At 39.9% G+C, this 27,808-nt stretch overlaps 1 protein-coding gene across 1 annotated transcript; it reads right to left on the bottom strand.

Annotated features, from left to right (window-relative positions):
* Window positions 1-1,208: 1,208 nt before the first annotated feature.
* On the bottom strand, window positions 1,209-24,702 carry gabra6b (gamma-aminobutyric acid type A receptor subunit alpha6b). The gene is made up of 10 exons (XM_083927536.1): window positions 24,563-24,702; window positions 24,287-24,411; window positions 23,817-23,884; window positions 22,463-22,683; window positions 21,817-21,899; window positions 20,771-20,914; window positions 20,079-20,231; window positions 14,850-15,118; window positions 7,242-7,498; window positions 1,209-1,328 (listed from the first exon to the last, which is right to left on the bottom strand). The coding sequence occupies exons 1-10, from the start codon at window positions 24,649-24,651 to the stop codon at window positions 1,316-1,318; spliced, it is 1,422 nt and encodes a 473-aa protein (XP_083783662.1). The 5' UTR covers window positions 24,652-24,702; the 3' UTR covers window positions 1,209-1,315.
* Window positions 24,703-27,808: the final 3,106 nt, after the last annotated feature.

Below are 27,808 nucleotides of genomic sequence, written 5' to 3'. Positions count from 1 at the left end.
AGGAAATGATACCAATGTTAGTGTAAAAAAGACCTAAATCTTCTCTGAGGAAACATCGGTTGTTGCCAGGATACAGGTTATAAGATGCTAGCGAGTAAATGTGCAGTATGTTTTCTTTCTTTTTCCCCCCACAGTTGCCACACTTACCATCCATTGTGTTTACATTCATTGTTTCACTAAATTGTTTTGCATGTCATCCATTTTTACACTGCAAAATGCTTCCTTTGACTTACATGAAATGTCTGGCAAACATAAACATGAACATTTTGTGTCCTTTTTTTTCCCCTGTAGGCATGTTTTTCTAAAAACAATATCAAGGATGGATAAAAGCTTTGAGCTGTAATAAGTTGATGATTGTGATTCGATCATGCACTGATGTTTCAAAGTTAAGGATATCCAGGACATTGTGGAAATCGTGGAAAGCATTAAGTCTAAGTGAGTGGCATGTGTGCATGTTTTAGTGTCTGTATTTTTTCAAATTGTGCATTTTATTCCATCTGCATATGATGCAACCAGGCCAATGTATCTCTTTCTGAACACACGATAAAAAATCCTTTGAAGATTTTGCCTCACATCCTCTGTACTCCATCATTGGAGGAAAATTGACCCAATGAACCAAAAAACAGTAAGTGTTGTGGTGAAAAACATTGCAAAGAAGAGCATTGTGAGTTCCGTCAGTCTTACCAGATCCAGTTGGAACAACGGGTAAACTCATTCCCTGTCAAAGTGAGTTTGAAATATCAGGGGAGAATGTGTCATTTTAACACACATGCAAAATCAGTATCATGTGTGGAACTGCATGCATGTTGCACGCATACAGAAATACATACAACAGAGCAATGGCTCTGCCTCTGGTTCTACAGACTAGCAAGCTTAGCTGTTGTATCTTGCCCCATCCTCTCGGGCTGGTGATACAATACAGACACTGAAAAGGTGTCACTTTTTTAAATATTGAGGGAGAGCAATAAAGAAATGAAAGAGACAGAGAGAGATGTAGTACCTGTTTGAAATGGATCCAGAGCCTGGGGCCCACAGGCTCCCTGGTCAAGATGGCAATAGGAGCTGGTACATCTGATCTCGAAACACTCACTTTTCAGGGGAGTACTTAAAAAGAAATACAATGCACCGAGGCAGCATAAAAGAGTGCTTGGCAAGCGACTGTCATCTATTTATCGTGTATATACGTGTGTGTGTGTGTGTGTGTGTGTGTGTGTGTGTGTGTGTGTGTGTGTGTGTGTGTGTGTGTGTGTGTGTGTGTGTGTGATGAAAGTGTGTGTGTGTGTGTGTGTGATTTCGAGGAAGATGAGCTCTTGGCTTAAACAGTGTCCCTGTAAGACAAAAAGAAGAGAAAAAAGGTAGTATTAGTAATAAAATGGCAAATGTGTACAGTCTTTGTGTGTGTGTGTGTGTGTGTGTGTGTGTGTGTGTGTGTGTGTGTGTGTGTGTGTGTGTGTGTGTGTGTGTGTGTGTGTGTGTGTGTGTGTGTGTGTGTGTGTGTGTGTGTTAAAGAGAAACAGGCAGACACTGATGGGTGCCCTGGTATGCTGCCTAGAGTAAATAAAGGTTTACTGTGAATTATTGATTTTATATTCTATCATATTCAAACATACAGATTTATGCATGCATACACCTACACACACCTACATCATTTCATGCGTCCACATCTGCCTGCACAACGCACACTGGTATGATGTAACAGCATGCTCCAGTTCAGTTTTGCTGTGAATGTTGGCATCCATTCGAGGCTGAATTTAAAATTTGAATTTATTCAGTCCCTTGCTGCCAATGTTGTTCACAAAGACCTTGTGAAATTCATCTGCGAACCTCTGCCAGGAAGTTCACACCTCCACCTCCTCTGCCTGATGTGCTAAAAGCAGGAGACACTTATGACAGCACTGAGAGCCATTTTCAGCCAGAAAACTTACATGGCTACTGGCAAAAGTTTCTACGAACATCTTTCCGTGTTGGTTAGTTCATCAGTGAGGAGGCAGTTTGGAATAGAATAGGTAATGTCTCCATGTACTTTAAAGGGAAAACATGGAGCTAAAATGATTATAAATTCAATTGAATTTGCAAATCAAAATATTTTCTCATATCTTTGTAATGGGCAAAGGTGAGTTTCTATGTGCAAAAAAAACAAGTTAGGAAAGACAGCCCATTCTATATAAATATACTAATATTTTTATGTTAAAAAATCATCACTAGCAGCTTACTGTAACATTGTATCCAGTGTAACTTAAAATGAGAAAGCAGTGTTCAGTGTCTTGCTCTAGGGTGCACTGACAGGTCGTACAACTGCTGACAGACTCATATTGGTTCTTGCAGTAACTGCACTTGTGACCTTTTGGTGATGGAACCATTTCTCTTAAGACAAGGCTGCCCTGCTGCATTAACTGTATTTGCGAAAGTAACAAGATGGCCAATATGAATCTATATGGTCTGTGAAGAAGACTGACAGATGAGACACATTTGTACAGTCCTACATAGACAAGATTCCTCTTTGCTCTGAAACAACTGGATGATTAATGCTGAGTAGATAAGGTAGAGGGACACCACTCTGCTTAGCCTGTTTGGCTGTTCGGTCTTATCAAAGAGAAGGAGTGCAGGCAGTTCACATGGGAGAGAAATAGAGAGATAGGGGTGGTGGGGTGGGGTATAGAGATGGAGAGGCAGGGGTAGCAGAGTAAGGTAGATGGTGTGTCTGAGAGAGTGACACTGAGATAAAGTGAGAAATGGAGAAAGCAATTGAGTGTGAGGGATGGAGAGAGAGAAAGAGTATGTATATTTGAAGGGGAGTCAGGAACAGAGAGCAGTTTTCTTGAGTGATCACAATTTATCTTATGAGAAATTGTAATTGTTCACATTTGTACACTTGACTGTGAACACAGATGTCCATGTAAACACAGGTATAGCTGTGTGAGGAATGCGCTCATGCAAACAAACATAAACTATGTGACAAAGGCGGATGTAGCAATTCCCACAAGGCCACAGAGAGAAAGATGATAGATAGGGGGATCACTGCTTTATATTATATCTTTTTCGCTCGCTGTCTGAGTGGCCTGTAATTGAATGATCATTACACCAAAGTTATGGCTACAGCCCCACAGTCGAAAATAGGAATTGAGTTGGAAACAGCATTTAATGGTTTTGATTTATGAGCAACAATGGAGAAGTTGTTTTTCAATCCTGGCACTGTGATGGGCAATAAAGAGGGGCAAGGCTTATCTCCTGCTGTACCCACTCTGACACACATACACCAGTCAGTCAGCCAGCCTGCAACCAGTTAGCCAACCAGCTGGGGCCCTTCATGGAAGGAAGTATTTTCAGCAAATTTGTTTCCTTCATGTCTCATCCTGAATGGTGCTATTCATTAAAATAGCCTGCAGTCAGTAGGCACTGCTGCCATGGCACATTTATAAACTTGTTCGCCTGTATCCTCCGAGAAGTAGACACATAAATCCACCTGCACACACACAAAGAGACATTCTTTTATTTGGTCCAGCTCATCCTAGCAGGAGGGCCTTCTATAATAAAAGCAAAGCTACAAATAGAGAAAGAGGTCTGTCGCATGCACTGCTATCATGTTTCAGTTGGTGCCAATGGAGCTGTATATTTATTTCTCTGGAGTGAAAATATCTGCCCGCTTTCATTTAATGGATGTGATATTTGGATTCAGGTGGATCTAACTCAGAATCAAGGGGTTGCTAGAGTGGGTGGTTCTGCATAAAAATAGCTGTGAAATGTAAAGTGTTAATTATGAGAAGTGTGAAGCATTGTACATCGGACTGTGATTCAGATGTGGCCCAGATCACTGAGCATTAATGCTTTAATTTGCACCAGAGCTGGTGTCTTCAAAAGCTCTCTACAGACTCACAGTTCAGCTCCATCACACGTGTTATTGTAACTTTCGGTCTGAAATTCATCTTCATTAACCAGATCTCATTTTACCAGGCTCCAGGCTATTCAGGGAAAGCCACACTGCAGTCCACAGGGCTTTGGTAATGTACTTGAAGCTATTTTGTCTCATCATCACGGGTTAAAGAATCCCCTCGCCCACATAGATCATCACTCTCATATCCATACAAATCATGCACCGGTTGCATTGATCAGGGATCAGATAGATGCTACAACAGTATGTCATGTCTTCTCTATGAATTAGGGATGGGTGTGAGTGAATGATTCCACGAGTAGTCCTTGTTTCATATTAACTCAATTAGTAAACAACGTGTGTGCGCGTACAGCACTTCTTGCTTCTGCACTTGGACTGAGACACAACCACTTTCGATTTTTGGAACCGACTCTTTGACCCACCATATTAGAGAAGTTGAAGATCGAAAATATGGATGTCAACGAGCTAGAAGCTCGGTGAGCCATGCAATCGTCCTCTAATAGCCCTGACTGATCATTAACAGAATGCGAAAACAAATTTAATTATATTTTTGTAAGTAAACAATGTTTTGAAGTTGTGGTTGTGAAAAAATAAATCCTTAAAAGGGTAACTGTGTCTGTTTTGATTGAGAATAAGCATTAGGTGTTGAGTAGGCTGTATTGCTGTGCATCATTATTCTTGCAAGAAGATGCTTTGCGTTCTAAAAATAGATTTGGAAAAACGAGTACTCGATTGGTTCTTAAGGAATTGATGCGAAATAACTACTCGTGCCCATCCCTACTATGAATATACCGTAAGTTATGTTGTGTTTATATGTGACTTGAAGATTGCTGGCTAGTTTCAGTGTTATCTGGTCAGTAAAGGTTGCCATTTATTTATTTTGTGGTGGGCCAAACAAGTTGCTTTTTTCAAGTAAAATTAAAGTATATGGCAAATACAGTATATGCATCATCATTATGTCAACAAGGACCTAGACTGACCGAAGTTGTTAGATTCCCTTGTATGTAGAGACGCAGCCTTTTGGAGAGTTAAAAATCAACTGTAAATTCTACCACACCATGTGTAGATACCATGTGACCATGTGCAGCTACCATGTGAGACAGCTTTTATCCATGTTAGGCATCTTGGCTTTTACAGCGAGAATGATGTAACCACAATCAATCACAGTGACAACCTGTGGTTGTACTTGTACTTCACACTGGCTGGTCAGCTACAGGTTCAAACACCACTGGGATTTACAGTTATCAGCCCTGGGGCTATCACCTCCTCTTTCTTTTCATCGCTCCCCCCACTTACTGCTCAGTCACATACACTTGAATGGATGCAGACGTCCACACAGATTCACACTGAAACACACATGCAAAATACTGTATTTTGCATGCTACTTTCTTATTTCTAATTTCTGTTGATTCCCATGTCCTGAAGGCAACCACTTTGCTGCATTTCCACATGAAGTTTATCAGGATCTACTTTCTCACTTTCAGTCCCTATCAATTAATAGAAAACAGTTGAGACAGTGTCACTAAGAGGGTTAGTCACACAGAGCTATCCCGATGCCTGCCAACACTGTCATGTCATCTGACTTGTCTCGGCTCAGGCCTCAGGGCTATTCCCTTTTTAGAGAAAGAGCAAGGAAGGGAATGAAAGGAGCTGAACCCACACAGTTGAAAAGACCTGGAGTTAGGAGTGGTGAAGCGCGGCGATAGCTTGTACATAAATGCACAACCAGGCATATGCATCTGTGTAGAGCATATGGTTGAGGTGAATCAAACACACAAACTTGCAAACATCATGGGCAGAGCTTTCTCCTTCAACCAGTATAACCCTCAGCACTCTGTCAAAGCATCAAACCTTACACCATCCATAGAGGTGATGTATGAGCGCAACATACATCTTTTGATGTCATCTTTCATCTTTTGACAGACATATTGCTTTGGCAGTAACAATGTAATGAGGACTGCTGTGTCTACAATCAGCTGCAACTGTGAATCATATATATGTCTCAGGAGATAAAGGTATAGACATATTTATGAAAGACACCACTTGTGAACATGACATTAATGTGCCTCTGAGCCTTCACAGTTCACCTTGACAATGACAGTAGCTAACCCGGTAGTTTGCTGTTTCAAGTAACATTCCTTGTAGTGTTTTGATTGAAACCGTATATCACAGATACTATTATGTACCAAAATGGTTCAGCAGCACACCTTAGGCTATAGGAATGTGGCCAGTAGGGTTAGGGTTTGATAGCACTTTATCATCACTATCTAAAATTTGAACTGCTCCTAAAGCAGTATTCTCGTGTAGTCCATGCCTGGCAAATGACCCCTTAAAGAACACATTTTTTCTATTGCTACCCAGACTAGTAATTAATTTGCATTTGGCTGTAGTTCACTGTGTATAGCAAGTTCTGACACCTACGGGGTATGACTACTGCTGCCCGTTGGCAGTGTGCACTGCTAGACGCATTGCAAAATATTGAATGACAACCAGAGAGCCTGCCAATGCTGTCTGGTGGTGCTGTATAGCAATTATAACTTAACTACTTTGTCAAGCCTGTGACCAACTCCTCCACTCTGCTGACACATTTGGAAAAGCCATATGGTAAATAATTAGAGCTTGAAGTCAGAGCTTTGTGGATGCTGGGTAATATATGAACTTTCAGGTTGGCAAACATACATTAAGATACATAATGAACATTCCCTACTCCTTCACTCACACACACCCACACAAACACACACACATACACAAAATAAGAGCTGATCGAAAAACAATATGAGGGCAGTTCTGAGTTCTGAACCATGGAGTGTGGCTTAAAATATGTCTTTAAATATGAATTATTATACTCAGAATGTACGCATACATTATAGACAGTGTATGATGTGGGCTTTCTTGCACAAAAAAAAGAGAAACTGCAATCCTATGCCTACCACTCCGTGGACATTTTACTATTATTATAAAAAATAATAAGAAAGAAATGACAAGCTCCAACAACTTTGATGGACTCAAGTGACTCATCAACATTAGCACCAACTTTGGAAACTCTTTCATCTCGGCAATCCTATAAAATCCCTCTCTGTAAACAAGTGTAAAAAGGGCCATGCAGTTGTTGCAGTTGGTTTTGATTAATTGTTATACAACTAAATTTATTGTTACAAAAAGTTTAAACATTTTTATGAAGTTTAACAAAGTGGAAAGTCTGGCTGGCAGTTATAACCAACCTATTCAACATACACGTACGGAACTTGTGGATTTGTTTTGCAGTAGCCTGGTTGAGGTTATGGGGGTTTACCTAAACAAATTACTTTCAGTGATGAGGTGCTGGGATTATTCCTAACAACCATCTGTTCACCTGGACATCTCCATCGTGTCCTTAGTGAGATAGACGATCCAGTAGACCAGGTTGAAGGCTCCAAACGAGAGTGGGAAAAGGATGCGGGAGTATTTGTCAATGATGCTGGTGCCAGTGAGAACGTTGTTGGATGGTACAGCTGAACCCTGCTGCAGGAAGGCTTGGGCATTGACAGGTGGGTTGGGAAACGTTTTGGCAGGGCGGTCAAACAGTGAGGCAGAGTTCATCCTCTTCTTTAGCACACTGCTGGCATCCATCTTGGAAAGACAAAAAGGAAATATATATAATCTGTAAGTGGAGATAATATTGGATGACATATGTGGGGATTCATAATAAAACGGTTGCTGTGCAGTTCCCAGATTCATAAAACCATCTTGTGTTATGTGCTAAGAATGTTAATGCGGTAGTATAAACATATGCATGTTATAATGGGGTTTATATCAACATATTACACAGAGAATTAAAAAGAAAAACCATAAAAAATTAATCCTGATGTTAGAGCCATATTTGCACAGCTGTGAGTTAAACAGTGCATGCGGGAAGTGTGTGTGTGCATGTGGGAAGTGTGTGTGTGTGCGTGTATGTGTGTGTGTGTGTGTGTGTGTGTGTGTGTGTGTGTGTGTGTGTGTGTGTGTGTGTGTGTGTGTGTGTGTGTGTGTGTGTGTGTGTGTGTGTGTGTGTGTGTGTGTGTGTGTGTTTGTGTGTGTGTGTGTGTGTGTTTGTGTAGACTACCACAGTAATCAAGCTCAACAAAGGAAATCAATGATGTTTTCTTTTTTATTTGATGTACAGGTGTGGGAAGCAGACTAAATATATTAAACAAAAGAGGATATTGGTATATTGACACATTATTATCGCTATGCCTCATCAACTTTCAGTAAACCAGTTTGATCTCAACACATGCTCCCTGCTCCAATAGTTGTAAATCATACGGTGTGTGTGTGTGTGTGTGTGTGTGTGTGTGTGTGTGTGTGTGTGTGTGTGTGTGTGTGTGTGTGTGTGTGTGTGTGTGTGTGTGTGTGTGTGTGTGTGTGTGTGTGTGTGTGTGTGTGTGTGTGTGTGTGTGTGTGTACATAGATGTAGAGAAAGAGAGAGTACATCTGGGAAATGGGTCAAGGTACACCGTGTTGCCTGTAGGTAGAGTGAGAGAGAGTGAAATCCCTTTTTATAAACCAAAGAAAACTGTATGAATGATTGTGTCAACCTGAAGGACCATAGAGATAGCACAAACAGTCAGTTATTGATGGATCAAGGTAGTACCTAACAATGGCTGCATTGAGTTATTTTGGAAATAACCATATATATATATATATATATCTATACGAGACTGTATATTTACAGAACAATATGATTTTTTCATATTTTTATTTTCAAACCAATGTCATACTGAACTAGAAAGGCACTCCATTAATTCATGCCCTATCTTACAATGGTATAGTACTGCAAATTTCCCCCGTTGGGAACTCTTTTTTTAATTATTACAACACCACATGAATCCAGCACGAATTCCCTATCTTGCCCAAAATGTAATGGGTTCTTCATTGGCCCATGCCACACTCTACCACCAAGTCACAGGAAAATTGGCCCTGTAGTTTTGCCGTAATCCTGCTGACAAGACAGACAAACAAACAAACAAAGCAACAGACAAAAGAAGCTGAAAACATAACCTCCTTGACGGATGAAGCATGACTTAAAGTTCCTATATAGGTCACTGACGTGTCCAGCTTCCAGTGGTCAGGCTTATTCAATTCAAAGTGGATGTTTTTTGCAGACGACAGTCTTGGAGCAAAAACTGAATTTGGGAGATTTACGCTGGATTTGTGAGGCTACAGGATTACATGCCCCTCTACAGGTTGAGAAACTATCAAACTGTTGACATAATTGCAAATGTAATCGTCTCAGCCAAGAATAAATGTAAAGTTAAAAATAGAATGTTTATTAAATGATACAATTATGTTGTAGAAGTGTCTTTGTCCTGATTCTCATCTCCAACCATCTTGAACGACCTTAATAGTCTTTATATAGCAGCTATCTTGAGATAGTAATGACCATTCACATCCGTAATTTGATGAAATTGAACCATTGTGTCATTCAAATTCTGAATGATGGTCTGAGATCAGGAGCGTAACCATGAAATCATGAAAATTAGGTGAAGGTCTACGAATAGAGGGCGTTGCATGTAAATTATATGATTGTAGCTTGGCTTGACTGCATATTATTCAATCTGATGCCCTTTTGTCTGAAACAGATAACAGATAAACTTCCTCCTCTTTGGTAAACCTTAAAACTGTAAGCCATGGTTTCCCTCAAAGAAATTAGTATCTTTCACTGTTGTACAGTGTTGATAATTGCCATGTATAAAGTGTAACAAAGAAAGAGAAAGGAGTTCAGCATTCGATCCTGACCAGAGGCAGGAGTTAAAATGTAATGTGAAAGCTCTATGGGGTAGAATAAGGGATAAAAAACAATAGATTTAGATTTGTAAAGCCCTATAGCAACATGACAGCAGGGAGGGGCTTTGCAAAGGGGGTGGGTCCTGCTGATCCAACAGCTGGTCATCCCAACATTATGCTCACTCTTCACTCAATTACAATGTGTGACCCTATCTGTACTAGGTATGCTTCCTCCTCTTGAATAACAGCTCATTTGTACGGTCAAGGTCAATGTGAGGATATATGCTGAAAACAGGAATTTGGTCTCATAGTTGTTAGTTTGTTTTCTGTCGTAACTGTTTCAAATGTCAGCTCCCTATCACTTTTATACTTCCTTTTGAGGTAAACAATCATGCAGTGAGGAAACGTTGCGTGCATGGCCTGTGTGTGTGGCGTACTGTATAGTACGTATGCGCAGCTTATCTGATACACAAGCTATTTTTGATAATGACAACAGGCTTGGCTTCTTCCTGGTCAAATCCCAGAGGGATCAACTCCTCTTCTCTTTATCCACTGCTCTAGATTTCAACAGACCCACTTTGACACAGGGAGGAAGGGAACTGGCTCATGGATGTATGGATGTTGTTTGGGTGAGGGCATTTGTGTGTGGGTGGGCGGGAGATACATGTAAGTGCGTTTAATAGTGTATGTGTGGGTGTATGTGAGAAATAAGGTTACTCTAACTGTGCACTGCCAATATGGCATGGGAGTAAGTGCATGAAGGTTCATCTACGTTGGTGTTGAGTGGTTGTGTATACACTTGTGAGTGATTATTGGGTGTTGGAGATGATATGTAAATGTAATTTTTTTTATTCATGCATTTGAAGGAGGGAAGTATGTATAGTGTAATAGCTATCGTTCTTTTTCTTTTACTTTTTATGTTTAGAAAGGTAGAGAATACAAGTGGATATTGGTTGGGATTAAAAATACAAAAAAAGCATACACAAATCATCTCATTAGTTTGTGAGTCTGCCTAATGGTCTTAATTCAGAGTGTTGCAGATGTTGAACCAGATGGAAATAAAGAGATGTAATGTTACATCATTACATCATCCTTTAAATATTACACAATATTACACTGCATTCTTAACAGTGGTGCAAAAGTTGCAGGTTCAGAAAAATAACTCTTTGAAAGACATGTTTGACTTTTGATTCTAACACATCATGATCTCCTGCTTCTAGGTTCTTCAAGTGCATACTCCAATTTGAACCCTGTATGATATTAGCTACTAGCTTCCTATGTGACTTGCTCAAGAGGGAGGTCAAAAAAGAATAAAACATTTTCAAAAACCTAATAATAACATATCCCCATTTGAGACTGAAAATAATTTGGTCGCATAGTCCTCATCAAAGCTTATGGGAAAAGTCAAAACATTTCTCAAATGTCTTTCACTAATGGTCCACTACTCTGCAGGTCTCTCCGTTGGACATATGTTGAGTCTGCCAGCTCGCTGTGGCATGCCCGGACAGGCCAGAATGCTATATTTAAACATTGGTTTCGCCCACTCTGGGCAAACAGATGACATTTGAGAAATAACAGAATTACATTTGAGGATGTAACCCCCTGCTGGTTAGTATGTAAAACATAGTTTGATTCTAACCTTAAGTAGAATCAAACTACCGGGAGTAATGTGCGACTAAATCACAGAATAATGTATTGCTGCTGAGGCTGTGGATGAGGCTACTGACAACAATAGGAAGTAGTCTATCTATAGTGTGTTACTTATAATCCAATCATACACATAACTAAAATCAATCTTCGACGTGTATTAAAAGTAAAGATACCCTGAGGAGTTTTTGATCAGTGGTGTTATGGAGCCATTTTGGATTATTATGCCATTTTATTAGGCCATTATGATGAGCATTTCCATATTTGTTTGAAAACTGGCATTTATGTCTATATGATGTCTCACACAGCTCCACTAATCTATTGTACAGTTGATAGTGTCAGGCCTCCGGAGTGCACACAATGTATTATGAGAAACACTGAATGTAACAGTGTAACAAGAAAACTCCTCAGGTAACTCTAGGTACAATTCACAAAGTCTTTTGTTGTCAGAATGTTTGTAACTAATTATCAGGACACCGGGACACCACGACAAATGCTTGAGAATCAAACCTGGACCAATTTAATTAGGACGTCTCCTCAACCCCGCAATGATCACCAATCCTGTGATTGCTGGCACCTGTGGCTGGACCCATAATTAAAAGTCCCTCCTGTCTCTTTCTCTCACACACCTTTTCTTCCTCCCACCAATAATTTATTTTCTGTTAATTTCCTACACCACATACTGCACCGCCTACTCACACATGCCACTGACAATGCATGCACCACCCTTTTACACACATGATAAACACCCCCTTCCACTACAGTTGTATATCTGATTAGTTAAAAGAAACATTTATCTAATGTTGCTCTGAGGTTTCCATTCCTGTTATGGATTTACCTGACAGTCATAACAGGTCGTAATGTTTAAAATCGTGACTGCTGTATGGTTATTTCTATTCCCAATGATGCACCATTGTGTTTTTTCCCTTTTCTTGTGTAATGAAGAGTCTTTCCTCCTACATATTTGTTGAAAGCAGTCATTTTCCATGATGCATCCCTCCCACTCTCTTTCTCTCAGTGTAACTCTCTCTCTCTCATGCACACACACGCACAGCACAAAAACAAACCACATAGGCTCCTCGCATCCATCTCTCCATCTTGCTCCACAAAAATGGACCGGGCCAGCTTTCTCGGCCCCCACTCCAGTTCATTGTGGTGACTGCCCTCCTTCTTGTGAGCCTACAGTGATCTGCTGGATATTCCCTTAATCTATGGCTCTTACATAATCTGCAGCAACATCGTTCACAGAGCCACTGGCTGTCTCCTCTTGTCACTCTGTGGCTATCACACAGTTACAGGGCAGAAAAGAGGACTGGGAGATGGGGACGGATGATAAATAAACTGTAGATGGATGAATAAGACATCATATAGAGTGATGAGTGAAGTGTATGATTGTAAGGGGCATAATTTGCTGCAGATTACATGTGTGAAGAGTTTATACATGCCTGTATATCGGTTTGATTGTGTGCTGCAGATTATGTGTGCTCTCGTGTAGGGCTGTGAGGACAGGCGTGGATAAAGCGAAGATTGTGGTCTTTCAGTGTTTATATGTGGACGGCACATTCAAGCACAGAGAGAAGGGGGGATGGTCAATATGTGTGTGTGCGAGAGGGCTAGTGTGTGTGCAAGAGAGGGAGAGTGTTTGTCATGAATAGAGGGTTCACATGAAGAGCACAGCATGCGGCTAGAGAAGAGGCAGAAACAGAAGGAATAATGGTACATTTTGGTACAGTTGTGTGTTTGTTTTTGTGTGTTTGCACTGCATGTGTGACTGCAAATAAGCAAATGGCTGAACAGGAGGAAAACGAGATATTGTAGAAAGAACTGGAGAGCAAGTCAGAAAGTTGAAATCAAACATGTGATGTAAAAAGAAGTTGTAAACCATCTAAACCAGGGGTGTCAAACTGATCCAGTAAAGGGCCGTGTGGCTGCAGGTTTTCATTCCAACCAATCAAAAACACACCTGGTCCAACAAATCAACTGTGTGAAGACAGTTCAGGTGAATGAGTAAGTCCAGTCAGGTGTGTTCTTGCTTGGTTGGAATGAAAACCTGCAGCCACATGTCCCTTTACTGGATCAGTTTAACACCCATGATCTAAACCATCCAGACCCAAACTAAATTTCACACAACACTCACTACTCACTACTTAGTTATCAGTGTTATGTAGATCTAGAACAATTGAAACAACTAGTTATAACCTTCACCACAATGACCACTACAACCAGTCGGCCAAAGAGCCATAGACCAAACTAAACCATCCACACAATTGGTAAAAACATCTGAAGAGTTCAGAAGAAAACTAATCGCACAGCGCCAATCCCTCAACAACGACATTCAACTGGTAGAAAATCTAAAAATAGTAAAGATTCTGAAGGGAATCAAAATCTTAACAAAACAAAGAGGAACTGCTTTCAGCTAGTTTAAATGACTTTTCATCGTGCAGTTTAAAAAAATATAGTTTTGCTTTACATCAGCCAGACGGGACAGAGCCACATAAAGAAACAGTGTTCTGTTCATTTGCTGGGATTATCACATTTTCATGTGTAAAGCTACAGCTGATATTTAACCACAACTTTTTATATGTGCTTCACTGAATCTTTATGTGAATGCAAAATGGAACTTAAATTGGATATACCTTTTCTAATTTAGACATTTCATGTGCAAGCTGTTCTTAAACATAATATAGACGAAATACATATTTGACAAAGTCCAAAAAAGGAGAACAGCTCAGAAAATGAGTACTGGTGTTACAACATCAAACTTTTAGGAAATTAAGTTAAAGTTGTAATATATAAGATTTTCATCAAGTTAATTGTCTGTTAAGGTACAATCTATCAAAGAGTGGGTTAAAACAATAGTGACTGATCATATGAACCACTAATGAAAAAACTTGTACTTGCCTCTTTGCCAAGTATTCCAATAGCTGTGTCTGTGGTGACATTCCCTCCCTATATGTAAATAAGCTGCCATGTTAGTGATTGGCCTTTGTGTGTGTGTGTGTGTGTGTGTGTGTGTGTGTGTGTGTGTGTGTGTGTGTGTGTGTGTGTGTGTGTGTGTGTGTGTGTGTGTGTGTGTGTGTGTGTGTGGGTGTGCGTGTGTGTGTGTGTGTGTGTGTGTGTGTGTGTGTGTGTGTGTGTATTTAAGAGGGTAACATATAGGGGATGGACTGGAAGAAGGGAGATGCATGTGTGTCAATAAAGTTGAGAGAACAGGCTTGCGTGCAGTTACAGCTTACCGCCAAAGAGGCAGCTAGAATCAATGTATCTCAATTTTTATGCATTACAACTTTAAGAGCCTTGTGTAGAGTTATGTTATTTAGTAGCTCAATTTAGATTTGTGAGAAAGAAGACTAACGTGTGGTGAAGCCAGTAGAGTAGTTTGATTAGGGGATGTAGAGGCATGTAATGAGGCAAAGTGAAGCCCTTTTCTTTCCCTGTGAGAGCAGTTGACAACAACATATTATGAATACCTTTGTCCCTTGCTTTAGTGAGAGGTTTGAATTTGAGCCAGAACCGATTTGCCAATGCATGTAAGCACAATAAGTGTGAAAAAGTGGGGCAGACTTACTGAGGAAACATCTCCATCATTCCCTGTGGCTGCAGACGGAGCTGCCGCTGCTGCTTCCTGAGCTGCCTTCATGGCTGCTGCCTTTCTTAGCTCCCGGTTGGCCTGCAGGGTGGAGAAGTAGTTGACGGCTGCAAACTCAATCAGGGCGGAGAAGACGAAGGCAAAGCAAACGGCGATGAACCAATCCATGGCTGTGGCGTAAGAAACTTTAGGGAGAGAATGGCGGGCACTGATACTGAGCGTTGTCATAGTCAAGACGGTGGTGATACCTGCAGACAGAGACAGATGTTAGGAACATGCTTATCTTATCTCACTGGCTTAACTTTATTCTTGTGTTTACGGTTTTGGTATACTTTGGCAGTAAGTCAGCTGAAACTTTTTTTGTCTTTACGTGTTTTGAAATACTCTTATTAACGTCATTACAGAGAGTTAGATAAGTGCAATACCACTCTCATGCTTGTGAGTTAAATATAGACTTAGAGCAAGGTAGTTACCTTAGCTTTGGATACAAACTGGAAACCCAGAGCGGAAAGCATGCCTCTTACCAAGTTTAAAAAATTTGCCCCCTGAGGGAGTTCAGGTCTCCTACTATCATTGAAAACTTTGCATTCTGTCACTGCTGTTGTTTTAAGTTTGTCATCCCTCAGGGGCCCCCTACTGGCCTGCGGCCCTAAGGTTGTTCCTGTGTGGCCTGCTGGCAAACTGTGCCTCTGCTGCCATGCCAACGTCTGCAAAGCTCACTAATTAATATTCATATATGGCTTGTTTTATTTTCACATGGACAAGCAAGGGAAGTTACTTTCCTCATCTGCTGTAGCTCAAGCTATAGAAGTTCTAATACACATATTTCTATTTTAAATTTTTGGTCAGAGCCAAGATAAGGTATTGTCCCTTGCTTACAGTCTTAATGCTTAGCTGAAGCTAACTGCATCCTGGCTCGAGTTTCATACTTAAAGTGCAGACATCAGAATGGTATTGATCTCCTTATATCACTCTCATTAAGAAAATGAATATGGTTTCCCAGTCTTCCAGCCATTTTCCTCAGTATTTTTCTTTTTGCTGACCCCTCTCTGATAGGAAGAAAAATGTAAAATTTTGAATTGACAGGATCTTAATATTCTTAATATTTTAGAATATTATTATTAATATTGTCTGATAAAACATGTCACAATCCACGATATACATTATTCTATATTGCTATACATATACTATACAGAAACAACTGTAATGTTATTAGAAAATAACTTGAGAATCAATTGTTACCATTCAACCTGCCATTTGAGAGCCCTTTCTCCAAATCAATAGATCAAATCTATCAGGTCTTCTTCCCAACGCTATTTTATCACTTAAGTGGCAAACAAAACTGCAGCATCTCCTTAGAAAAAGCCATTTGAACTCTCTCAGCAAAATAGACCATCTGGCAAATAATGTCTGTGAGCACTTCAGCATTGCAGAGATGATAGCACTTAAGTATTTATTAGACCACAATGCTGCAGAGGTGATTCTAAACTACGTCCTTGTGAGGTCTGAGCATGTACTGTGGTGAATCATCAACACAGGTTTTCTGAAGTCTCAATCTGAGAATAAAAATGCATGAGACTGAAGTCTTACCATAGTATGGACATCAATTATAACCTCTTTTTAAAGGGTATACAACTGAGTTTTCATGTCTACTCTTTTACTGGAATGCCATGGCACGCACAACCTAATTACATTTAACCAACAAGCTGTGGTAAATTGTAATTATATCACAGCTAAGGGGCGATGTTCGGCCTAACACAAACCTGAGCATTAATCAAAGTCACAAAATAACAAACACACTACTAGTAAACCGAATGAGGCAGCTGTAGACCAGCAACTCCCTGGTGCTGTTTATCTGCATGTCCATTGCGCGCGCCCCTGCTCACAGGCTGGCAAATGCAGCCGGATCCGGCACAGTAGTTGTCGCAAGCAAAGGCTTTTTTTGATGGGGTAACGTACGTATATGCATGCAATGCAGAGACACGTTGACTTTTCTTAGGAAAGGGCACTGCTCATTCCACTCATCCATAGTTAGGCCACACAGAAGGATGAAGTTAATCTTCCATGTTTCCATTTTTGTATCTGGTTTTAGGTAGTTAACCTTGTTAATCAGTTCATTAGTCATTTAGTTTCTCAGATGTTAGAGTGAATTATTATTAGGAATTGGACGCCATAGCTGTTGTATGTGGTTACAAAATCGCAGCTATGAACCAAATCAGATTGCTTGATTTGAACCAACCGTTTTATGAATAAACCAGAGTAATGAATGTTTAATTGTAGTGTGTACACAACTGATTTTCCAGCAGATTATCTTCGACACATGGCAGCAGCTATGTTTGATGGCATAACCTATGACTAGAATGTCAGGACATGTGGTATTTCAGCCCAGTGAGCTTTGCCAAAAAGTCACTTCAGCATTTGCTAATCCGTCCATAAGCAGACTAAACCCATGCCTCCGCACTGGCACACTAATAAAAGACAGTAAATATCTGTGAACATTCTCGAGAAAGCCAGATAACCCAGACACAAGGCACAACGTTTTGCTAATATTGGTTTCTCTGTTCATAAGTATCTTACAATACAAGCTACGGATGAGATGAAATGAAGATAAACAGAAGGGGGAAAGGGCTGTTTGGAAAAGAAAAGCATGTATCAATGGATAGGTTGGAAAGTTAAAGCAATATGGGTATTGGTGTCTTTCTCAGCTGAAGTAAAACTTCTGGCCATTGCTCCAGATTGAAGCATAGATGACAGGGTGAGCCTCAAAGTATAGAAAACTAAGAAAAAACACTATAGATCTGAGGCCATTCATGAATTCTCCTGGTAACATGATAGTTAACACAAACAGTCCACAGCACTTTTGAAGTGTCAACTATCAAAACACACCAACAAAAATAGATATAAAGGGCTGCTAATAGAAAAAAAAAATGCTCTTCATCACTGCAGGTTTTCCTCTGTCTTGCCCAGATTACAACCTTATTAAGTCAGATAAAGATGCTGACAATGATAATCTCTTTAAATGGCCCATTAACAAAGTACATATCTAATTCACTTTCATCAAGCTAAAGCAAGCAGGGAAAGGGGGCCATTGAACACTGCTGTCCATGCTTTTAGCAAATGTGCACTGTAGTTGTGCACATTTTATTAGCAGCATAGGAACTTAACGCAGGGGATTTAATGCAGCCAGTAATGCCCCAAAAGCACTTTCTACACACCACTTAAGTAGTGAAAGCTAACAGCTCTCAAATGCAACCTCCTCCGATAGCCAGCCAACGCTGACTGTCTCAAGCTCAAGCACAAGTTAAATGATTGCAAAGGGGAGGAGGGACATGGGAAGAAAGCCTGTCAGGGTAGGAGGGAGAGGCAAGAGAAAGAGAAAGAAAGAAAGAGCGTAGGAGGGAGGGGGATGAAGTATAAAGACAGGATTGAAATGAAATGCTTGAGGCATCTATGTGCTTTTATATGAAAAAAAAGCAAGGTACAAATTAGGCCACACTCAATTAAGTCTGTGAGACTTGTGCTCAAGGGACTTTAAGCTCTTAGAGAGGTTGTTGACAATCCGGCACACAACATACTATGACTTAAATGTACTATTGGGGTGGAGCGCTGTCATATAGCAATGTGTCTTGTATTCGCCCTCATTTTCAACTTTCTATTTCACATGCACTAACGCAAGATACTCAGATAATGGCTTTTTTCATATATATTGCTGTCTATAGCAGAAGTTCTTTAAGAGCTCACTAGCAGGACACTTTAATTTAAGAAACAAGTGTGAAGATAAAGTTCAGCCTTATTTTATGAGAAAACCAATATATACTTTTTGATTTTATTCTATACAAACTTTTCTAAAATACCCAGCATGCCCTGTATTTGCCCAGAGCTCCTTTTTAACAGCAGCAATCTAGAGAATTAGCAGTTTTTTTTTATTCTATGCCCAATACTGAGTGAAATGAAAACAGCAGGACGGGTGAGGTTAATGAGTTGCCACAGATGTGCTTCCCACATGGGGCCTTAACTTCCACGCTAACACTAATGATTGGGATCTATTCTCTGAAGTACACAGGCTCCTTGGAGCGCTGGCTCGCTCCCAGAGACAAGCACAGACTACAGAAACATTATCTATGAGGGCCAGCGGTGTTACACCACCTAACTGCAGCTTGTTGAAAATTAACGAGAAAAGGGAAATTGAATTAAAAAGGAGAATAATTTCTGCCCACTCTCACACACTTTCCCCATGTTTTTACTCTTTGCTTTGTCTCTTGTCTCTTTGTCTCTCTCGTTGCTCTCAGTCGCACTTTCTGTCTGTCTTCAGTGTGTCTCACCCTCTCTGCTCCCGAGGCTAAAGCTCGGTGGCAAGTGTACCGTAATGTAATGTGAGCAAGCGGAACCTGTGAGTGCTCGGGAGAGGGCCAAGTAAACATCCTTCCTCTCTCTGCCCTTGCATGACCAATTTCAAAAATGTTCATTCATTCATTCATTCATTCCCAATTAATTCAGCTCCAGCACAGTGGAGGAGGAATAGAGATAATGAAGAAGCGTTAAAAACACTGTGATGACTTTGTCTATCTTTGTTTCCTTGCTGAAGGTTGTATTTTAAGGACCAGTCTGCGCAATTCAAACCGATCAGAGCAGAGCAAATCAAGAAAAGTACGATTGCTTGAAGGTTGCAGAGCCAGACTCACTCTCGGGTCAAGCAGTGGGTGGTGAGTCGATAGTTTTTCATTTGAGTTTTAGATACTTAAAGAAAATAAAATTGACTCTGGAGAGTTTAAAACTTGATAAAGTAAAAACTTGATAAAAACTTGATATCCTCGTATGACTCATGGGTTTTAAAACTAAGACTTATCAGAACTACCAGAAAGACACTATACTGGATAATGCATCAGAGGCATGTCTCCAACTGACTTGTTCTACACTTTACAGTTATGATTGCAATCATGTGAAATAACAACTCAGAAGATTGTCTTTTTTTTAGATAACACCTCCATTATTTGCAAGCCATTGTGTTGAGATTTTTCGCAGCTAAAATGAGAATGTTCTTTTTTTCCACTTTCCAAATGATCCAATCCCGGCAGGAAAGCAACATGTTGCATGTGTTCTTTTTCCATTTGCATCATTTTGCATCAATGTCCCATTTTCACTTGGATATGAGCTAGAAACATTTACTGGAATTTATACAGCATATGAATAAATTTAAAGAAATCTTACCAAACACAGTCCGAGCTGGAACTGATTCCTTATTGATCCAGAAAGAGACTTGGGCCAGAATGACAGTCATAATACATGGAATGTAGGTCTGAATCAGGAAGAAGCCCATTTTCCTTTGCAGGTGGAAATGGACAGTCATGATGACATATTCACCTGAAATAGTCAAAGTTAGAGACATTTATGTTTCTATTGGTGACAAATCAGGAAGAATAGACAAGTAGTAGTCTAAACGTTTTGATACAACTAGATATATGTCTTGGTTTAAAATAAAATATCTAGTAATGTGCTACACAAAACATTACATAACCCCAGAAAGTGGCATACATATATCAAAAGTCAAAATCACAGACTCTGACATGCAGTGCAAGGCTGTGAAATAGTGACCTTATCATACAAGGTGTGACAATATCAATTTTTAAATATAAAAAAATCTAATGAAATGAGCTTTCACTTTAAATTATCAAATACAAAAGGAAGATCAGTGGTCTAGTACTTTTTTTCTTTAATCTGACCATATGGCCCTATAGTGTGGTTGATACCATGTAGCCAGCTTTAAAAAAAAAAAAAAATCAAAACAATAAACACATTCTCAGCTCATCAACTCAAATCATGGATTTTGAGAATTATTACCCCCTTACCTGGAAGGGTTAGAATCTCAACACTAAACAATGGACAACACAATCTCTTGTCACCTGTGTTGGACTTAAGCCTCTCGCTTGACACTGTCTGGCCGATGAGGTCGTACTGCAGCAAACTAGATGATTCCTGCGGCACCTCCACAGAGGACAGAGGACCTTTCTTCCAAGTGTACACAATCTCGCTGATGGGGTAAGCATCTAGACAGGGTGGATGAAGAAGAATGTTCATTTTTTTATGACAAGCCACGGCTGGGTTTCTGATATTGTTTTCACCTTGTGAGTCTGTGTGTGTGTGGCATCATGGCAAAATGTCATCCTGGAGACACTTACTCCATTGGTGACTCCCACAGAGGCAATTTTGAGTATTTTTCCAGGTGTATGTTTGTCTATCTGTCACAAAACATTACTGATGTGTAGTTGAGATCAAAATAAAGACCTAGTTTGAAGATGGATGTGGTCCAACAAGGACGCTGAGTGTACCCCCGTTCACCCCCACCCCTATTTTTTTGTATTTTTAAAATGTAGAACACAAAGAAACACTTTGAGAGGATAACAGACACAGGGACAAAGATGTTTACTGCTGCCTGGGTTCTGGCTTCAAAACTGACCTGATTTTCTGCATTCTCAAATATAAAAAACCTAATAAATAAATAAATAAGCATACAAGCGAAAATATCCTTTAAAAATATGAACTTGCGTATGAAAACGGCTGAACAATGAAGTGAAATTTTTATCTTTGAGCGCCCAAAGGAGCCTAGCATATTCATGTTTTTGAAAACATTTGACTCAATGCCACCATCATTCAACAACAAATCACTAGTGTTATTGCTGATATAAAATGAGAGCAGTTACAGATAGCTGTTAGATTTGCATTCCATTTCATAAACACCTCTTTTAAGTCTGGTTTTTCATACACCTGACAGATACTGAATGAGGAACTCCTGGCATAGATTTGTTTTTACAGCTCCCCAAATTTATTGTATGAGACATTTCAAATATGAATATGCGCTGTCAGACAGTCAGTTACTCAGTGATAGAGTGATCATTTAAGAGTGACACCATCTGTCAGACCAGTGAGGCTTAACAAAAAACAAACTCACAACTCCCAAACTTGAGCGGGCAGGCATGGCCATCCATCGGGAAGTTCATCAGACGCATGGGACACTCTGCATTTATAGTTAATCTGTCAGAATAGAGAAGAGTTGAAAGAGTGTTTGATTAATAACTGATACACTGTTACTTGCTAAGTAATGACTACTGTTTTAAGATGGATCCAGTCATTGTGGTGCCATGCAGTACAATGAATGACTAAAACACTCATTGATGTAAGATGGCTGTGTGAACTCTGTAGAGATTCATATGTAATGATTTGTATTATGGCAATATTTAATACCCTGTATAGAAAATGTATCAAGTTAACAATATGGATTAAATAACCCTTTAAGTGGTGTAAAGTTAAGTTGATCCAACATCCAATTATTAAAAGAATCTGTTTTCCTGCCATCAGTAACTCAAGGGTATTTGTTTTAATGATACATTGGAACAAAGCTGAAGTCATGTTTGTTTGAATTGCTTTCCAGACCTGTTTTCAGTATCAGATGGCACATATCTTTTTTTTGGAATGGCCCTCTTCATTTCTTTTTATGTCTGCATATTCTTGGATGCTTGTTTGTTTGATTTGCTTTCCAGGTCTATGCTCTATTCCGGTCTTGGCTGGGTTTGGAGCTCACTGTCCAGCACTGTTACCTCATGGTGTAGAGGATAGTTCCGTTCTGCATGATGCGAAACAGCTTGTTGGGGGTGGTCATGTTGTGAGAGATCGACCTCTTGCCATTCCGGAAAAAGGTGTCCGGCGTCCAGATCTTGCTGACCATCAGGTTGTTGAGCCGCAGGATCTCAATGGGGCCCTCGAATTTCAGCCGTTCGTCTATCCATGTCTGACGGAAGAACACATCCATGGTGTATTCCTGGATGGGGGTGAGAGTGTGGGTTCAGGATCTATTTACTACTGCTGCTAGTACTATTACCAATCCTACTGCTGGTGCTGTTTCTGCTCCTGCTGCTACTATCTCCACTACCCCCGGAGAGAATGGCAGATGGGTGTGTGAGCCATGGTTTTTGCTGGACCTGCTGGATAGAGTAGCTACTGGCAATGTTGTCAGTTGTTGTTTTTCATTTCTGGACTTTTCTACCATTGCCGCCAGTACTAATACACTGAAAAACATAGATGTGCACTTCTTTATACATTTTACAGTCAATGCTTTGATTTATTGTTGTTTCTTTTAAGGGAGTACATATGGGATTTATAGATACTAACAAATCCATGTGGGACACAGACATGCTTATCTTCTCAAAATAGCCTTAAAAGTATGTTTCTTTATCATGAATATTAAATTAGTTCAAAGGACAATTGAACTCATAGATAAACCTATACATAGAACATACTTTACAACAGATATGGTTTATGATTATCTTATCTTTAATCATATTTTATGTGGACTGCCAGTTATGTAAATGAAGTAAAATTATTGATCCATTGTTGATGAAATCATTAAATGTGAATACAGTTTATTTTATTAATGGAGTCAGCATAAAGTCATAATGCCTGTAGATCAAATGGATGGCCTTGCAACCCTAAAGTGTCTTGTAAATGAATCTCTATAGAAGTGCCACCGGCAAATCACATGGCAGTTCAAGTGGGCTTTAGATGCAGTGAAAGCCTAAAGCCTGAACAGTGTATAGTACAACAGATATACAGCACTCAGCCTATCCCATGGCAGGAAAGGCAAACCTATTCCGTCCCAACATCAGCCATCTCTCTCTTTCCCACTCTGACGGGGGATTGTCAACCAGATTAAAATCCTAAGCTGCACTAATGACATCCAGCCCAAATGCTGGAATAATGAAGGCTAGAAGAGCCATGACTCGATACTACATGCACAGAGTTACTGGTGAAAATGTACATATTCTCCTTTGTGTTAATACATTGACAATGACTTTGTAAACAAGCGATGAAATACATGCATACAGTATGTATGACAGCCGTCAAATTAGCCTGTGTATCCTGTACCAGTTTCATCGGTCAGCATAGTTTACGTACCATCTCAACATCTGAAACAGGTCCAAAGCTGGTGACAAAGATGTCAGTTTTGACCTCTGTAACTGGACCTAAAGCAGAAGGATAAGTAGTTGCTTTGCTACTGACAAAAACAACAACTTTGGATCAGACATTTAAATGCTTTTCGAAATATAAAGCAGTGAAAAAAAAGCTATAATTAATGTATAGCCCATGCATAGATACAATCATCACTGTAAATCAAACAAAAACATTAAATTGATTCTATGTTGATTCTCAATCTCACAGTTGCCATATGTTAGCTGTAATTTTGTCATAATTGTATAAAAGAAAATAAACTGACTTGTTTAACCATTACAGCACAAAGGCTAAATGAAAATGAGGCACACATAACTACAGGATAGAAACTTAATCTTCCAAGAAAAGGAACATTGATCCAATATATTCTAAGGCAATATAGTATAAAATGCAATATGAGACAGTCATTAGTATACCTCCAAATCCAGGTCGCAGCCTGTTGTCATAGCCATCCAGTAATCTATCCAATATGCGCGTGATGTTATCCAAATAGATACTCGTATCACCGGGCTGATTTCCCCAAACACTGCTCGCACTGAAACTAAAGTACATATGCAGTAATGAAAGCTTATTCCAACAGACAATTAAACTGTTGAAAATACAGAGTTTCTCAAACGCACATCCAACCACAGCCTTTGGTTCCCGTGCGTAAAAGTCCGAGAACACGCAGAGAAAAGAGTTGTCATACTCACCAAGACAGAAATAAGCAAGTTAAAAGGAAAGCCATGCCTCGCAAACACCCCACAACTAGAAATCCCTGGTCAACTTTTAAAATCAGCATATTCCATCCTTTAAAAGCATGATTAAACGCAGGTCAGGTCTTCTTTTAGTTGTGAACCGTGCGAGGATATCGCGCCAGTCCAGCACGACTTGACTTCCCCTCTAGTGCGGTTGCGCCCGCCTCAGAATCGCTCTGTTGAAAAAACCTGAAGAGTTTTGAAGAGAGTGAAGAGGAGGGACGAGGGGGGAATTATCACTAACCGAAAAGGGCATTTTAAAATAAATATACTGGTCTCAAGAGCAGCTTGGATATTTAGAAAACGGTTCTGTTTGATGGATATAATGACGGTTACTGTGTCTGTTTGGTTAAGGAGGTTGAGGATAAAAGAGCGATTGAGATAAATAGAGAGAGAGGAGGGAGAAGTAGAGGAAGAAAGCCTGCACAAATAAAGTACTATCATATCAATGGACAGTATACCCAGTGACCCTTCGAATGCAGTATCATTTTTTAATGATGTCATTTTACTAACACCCTCTCCTCTTTTGTGTTTGTATGTATGTGGTGGATGGGGGGGGGGGGGGGGGTACTAGAGATAAAGCATGATGAACTGTGATTCATATAGTGGTCGGGTGGTTGAGTGGAGTAGGTGGTAGATACATTTAGAGCAACTTCAAACTCAAACTATCCATAGAGCAAGGGGACACCGCACAAAGCTATTCCTACAGCGCTGAGTTTATTCCTGATGCAAAACACAATTGCATCATGTTCACTGATGCTCAGTAAAGTTGTGCTTTCAGTGGCATACCTCATACACATACCTGTGCACACCCATCAACTGATGGGGTAAAGGTATAAGGCATGCTAACCAAGTGGAACATTTTTGTATTTTAAAGGTTGGGTGAAATAATTGCACCAACATTGAGTGGGAGGGATCTTTTGACTGCAATGTCATTTGTCACTAATTATGACCTATGCACTGAACATAATTTACCTGAACCTATATTCTGAACCATAAACGGAAATCAAAGATCCGAAATTTTCCGATGCTACAACTCCAGCAAGAGTCTTCACTACACTGTCTCCATTGATCAGTGAGCTAGTGTACATTATTTCAGCACTTACTTTTCCATTATAAGGACTATCATAATCATGTTATCAATAATTCATGTGATGAAGAAAAATATAGGATATTCTTCTGACAGCATTCAAATGCGGAGAGGCTGATTATGCAACATAATCCTTCAACTCTGATCTCCTTGTACTCAAAACACAAGTTATATAATGATCTTAAAATATGATTTGAATCATATGCAGACAACAACAAATCACTTTTAGGTCATGAGCATCTAGAGCTAGTCCTTTCAAAGATTAGACATTACTGGGCGATGGAGAGATTCCTCTTGGTTTTCACTGAAAACCTCCAGGCGGATAGATTTAGAGCTCTATAGTCTTTGTAAAACTGTGAAAATTGTAAAGTTCAGTAGGATTTCAAGTTTACATAAGGTAACAGGAATTTGCATTTCCACTTGTTCAACACAAACAGAGTATTTCTTCCGAGAAGGCACAGTGAAGCAGCTTCCTGTGGCGCAACACTGTAGAGGAGTTGCTTGGTATGGTGTGTTCAGGGACTGGGGGACCAAATCAAACCCTCCAACCCACCAACCTGAGAGTTGTAGCGATGGAATAAAAAGTAGTAGTAGAAGTAGATCTATAGGGGGAATATCAGTAGGTATAGTAGGAATGGTAAACATAGAAGTAGTATCAGCAAGTAAGAGCAGCATCATTAGTTGTACTGTAGATACTGGAGTAGCAGTGGTGGCAATTGAAAATTTAATCTTATACAATTTATGAAAAAGTTGATGGTTCAGTCTCTGTTGGCTTGCTGATACAAATGAATCGGACCCTAATGCTGTGATCAACTTGATCTTATCAACTGTGAGGTCAGCTCATCTGACCAACCACAGCGCACTGACCATGAAAGGGTCCTGACCTGATTCACTTTGCCGGCTCTAGACAAGGATGTTGTGGATGATCCAGAACAAGAATGAATCTATAATCTCCCTCATTTTAGTGCAAATGTGTCTAAATATTATGCAAGGGCTTCCAACAGCCCAAGCAAGCAGAGATCCACATGTATAGTATGAACACATCCACACTCACATGACACAGAAAAGAGCCATTGCATTTTAATCCACCTCTATTAGCTGATAGCTTTACGTATCATGCGCTGGGCACACACATGCGGTCTTTAGTAATCTCTGCTTTTTAGGCATGTCACCGATTACAAAAGTCTATTCAGTAATCACACAGAATTAGCACAGTACATTTCTGAATTCATGCTTGACACTGAGAGGCGTCTGAAGTCGCACAACCCACTTTAGGTAAGAGATGATTGCTATGGCTTCAATTTAGGATTCCACATGTGCACTCACATGTGTGTTCTTGCATACATATGTGTCTTATTTGCCTGCTTTTCCTTTAAGTATAGTGATTATATTCCTACATATACAGGCTTGCTGGCTGGTTGATTGTCTGACTGGCTGGCTAAATGGCCCATTGATAGAATGGTGTACTGAGTAGCTATGCATCTCCTGAATGGCTGGAAGACTGACTGACTGACTTATAGAAAGCTATTAAAATGTGATGCCTGTCTTCCTGACTGGATCACTGTCTTCCTGGATACCAAGCCAGTGATGCAAAGTGTGCTCTGTCAGGCACCCAGCCAAACATAAGAGCTTCAGAGAGTTGAGAAGCAGATGGTAAGACTGGATGAATTGGGAGCTGCGTAAATGCAGATCATTACACAAAACAGATATTAATCCTACAAACTGAAACTTAATAGAGATCATAGTCAGCACAGGTGAATCATTGATTATCCTGCCATAGCCAACATCTTCTGACATCTCATTCTCTATTCTGTCTGGCCCAATTCATACCTTGCTGTAATTGGTTATTAGTTTTAAAAGCCCATGTCAAGTGAACAGTGTTAAATAATAGGAAGCCGTTATATCAAATAGACAATATTTCCACAAAATATAATCAGTTAACAACCATTCGTTAGACTCCTGTCTGAATTGAGAAGAAACAGGTGTAGTGATAATGATGGATTGTAATTAGGTATGCTTCATTCCTTGAGAACAATACACCCCGTATGCCAGGATGGGTAGCAATTCAATTATGTCAGTTTAGGAAGTACAATTACTTTGGGAAGATAAGG

The sequence above is a fragment of the Echiichthys vipera genome (assembly GCF_963691815.1).
Source record: "Echiichthys vipera genome assembly, chromosome: 14".
Taxonomy (NCBI): domain Eukaryota; kingdom Metazoa; phylum Chordata; class Actinopteri; order Perciformes; family Trachinidae; genus Echiichthys; species Echiichthys vipera.
Note: the sequence above shows the minus strand (reverse complement) of the source record. Positions and strands in the feature narration are given on the sequence as shown.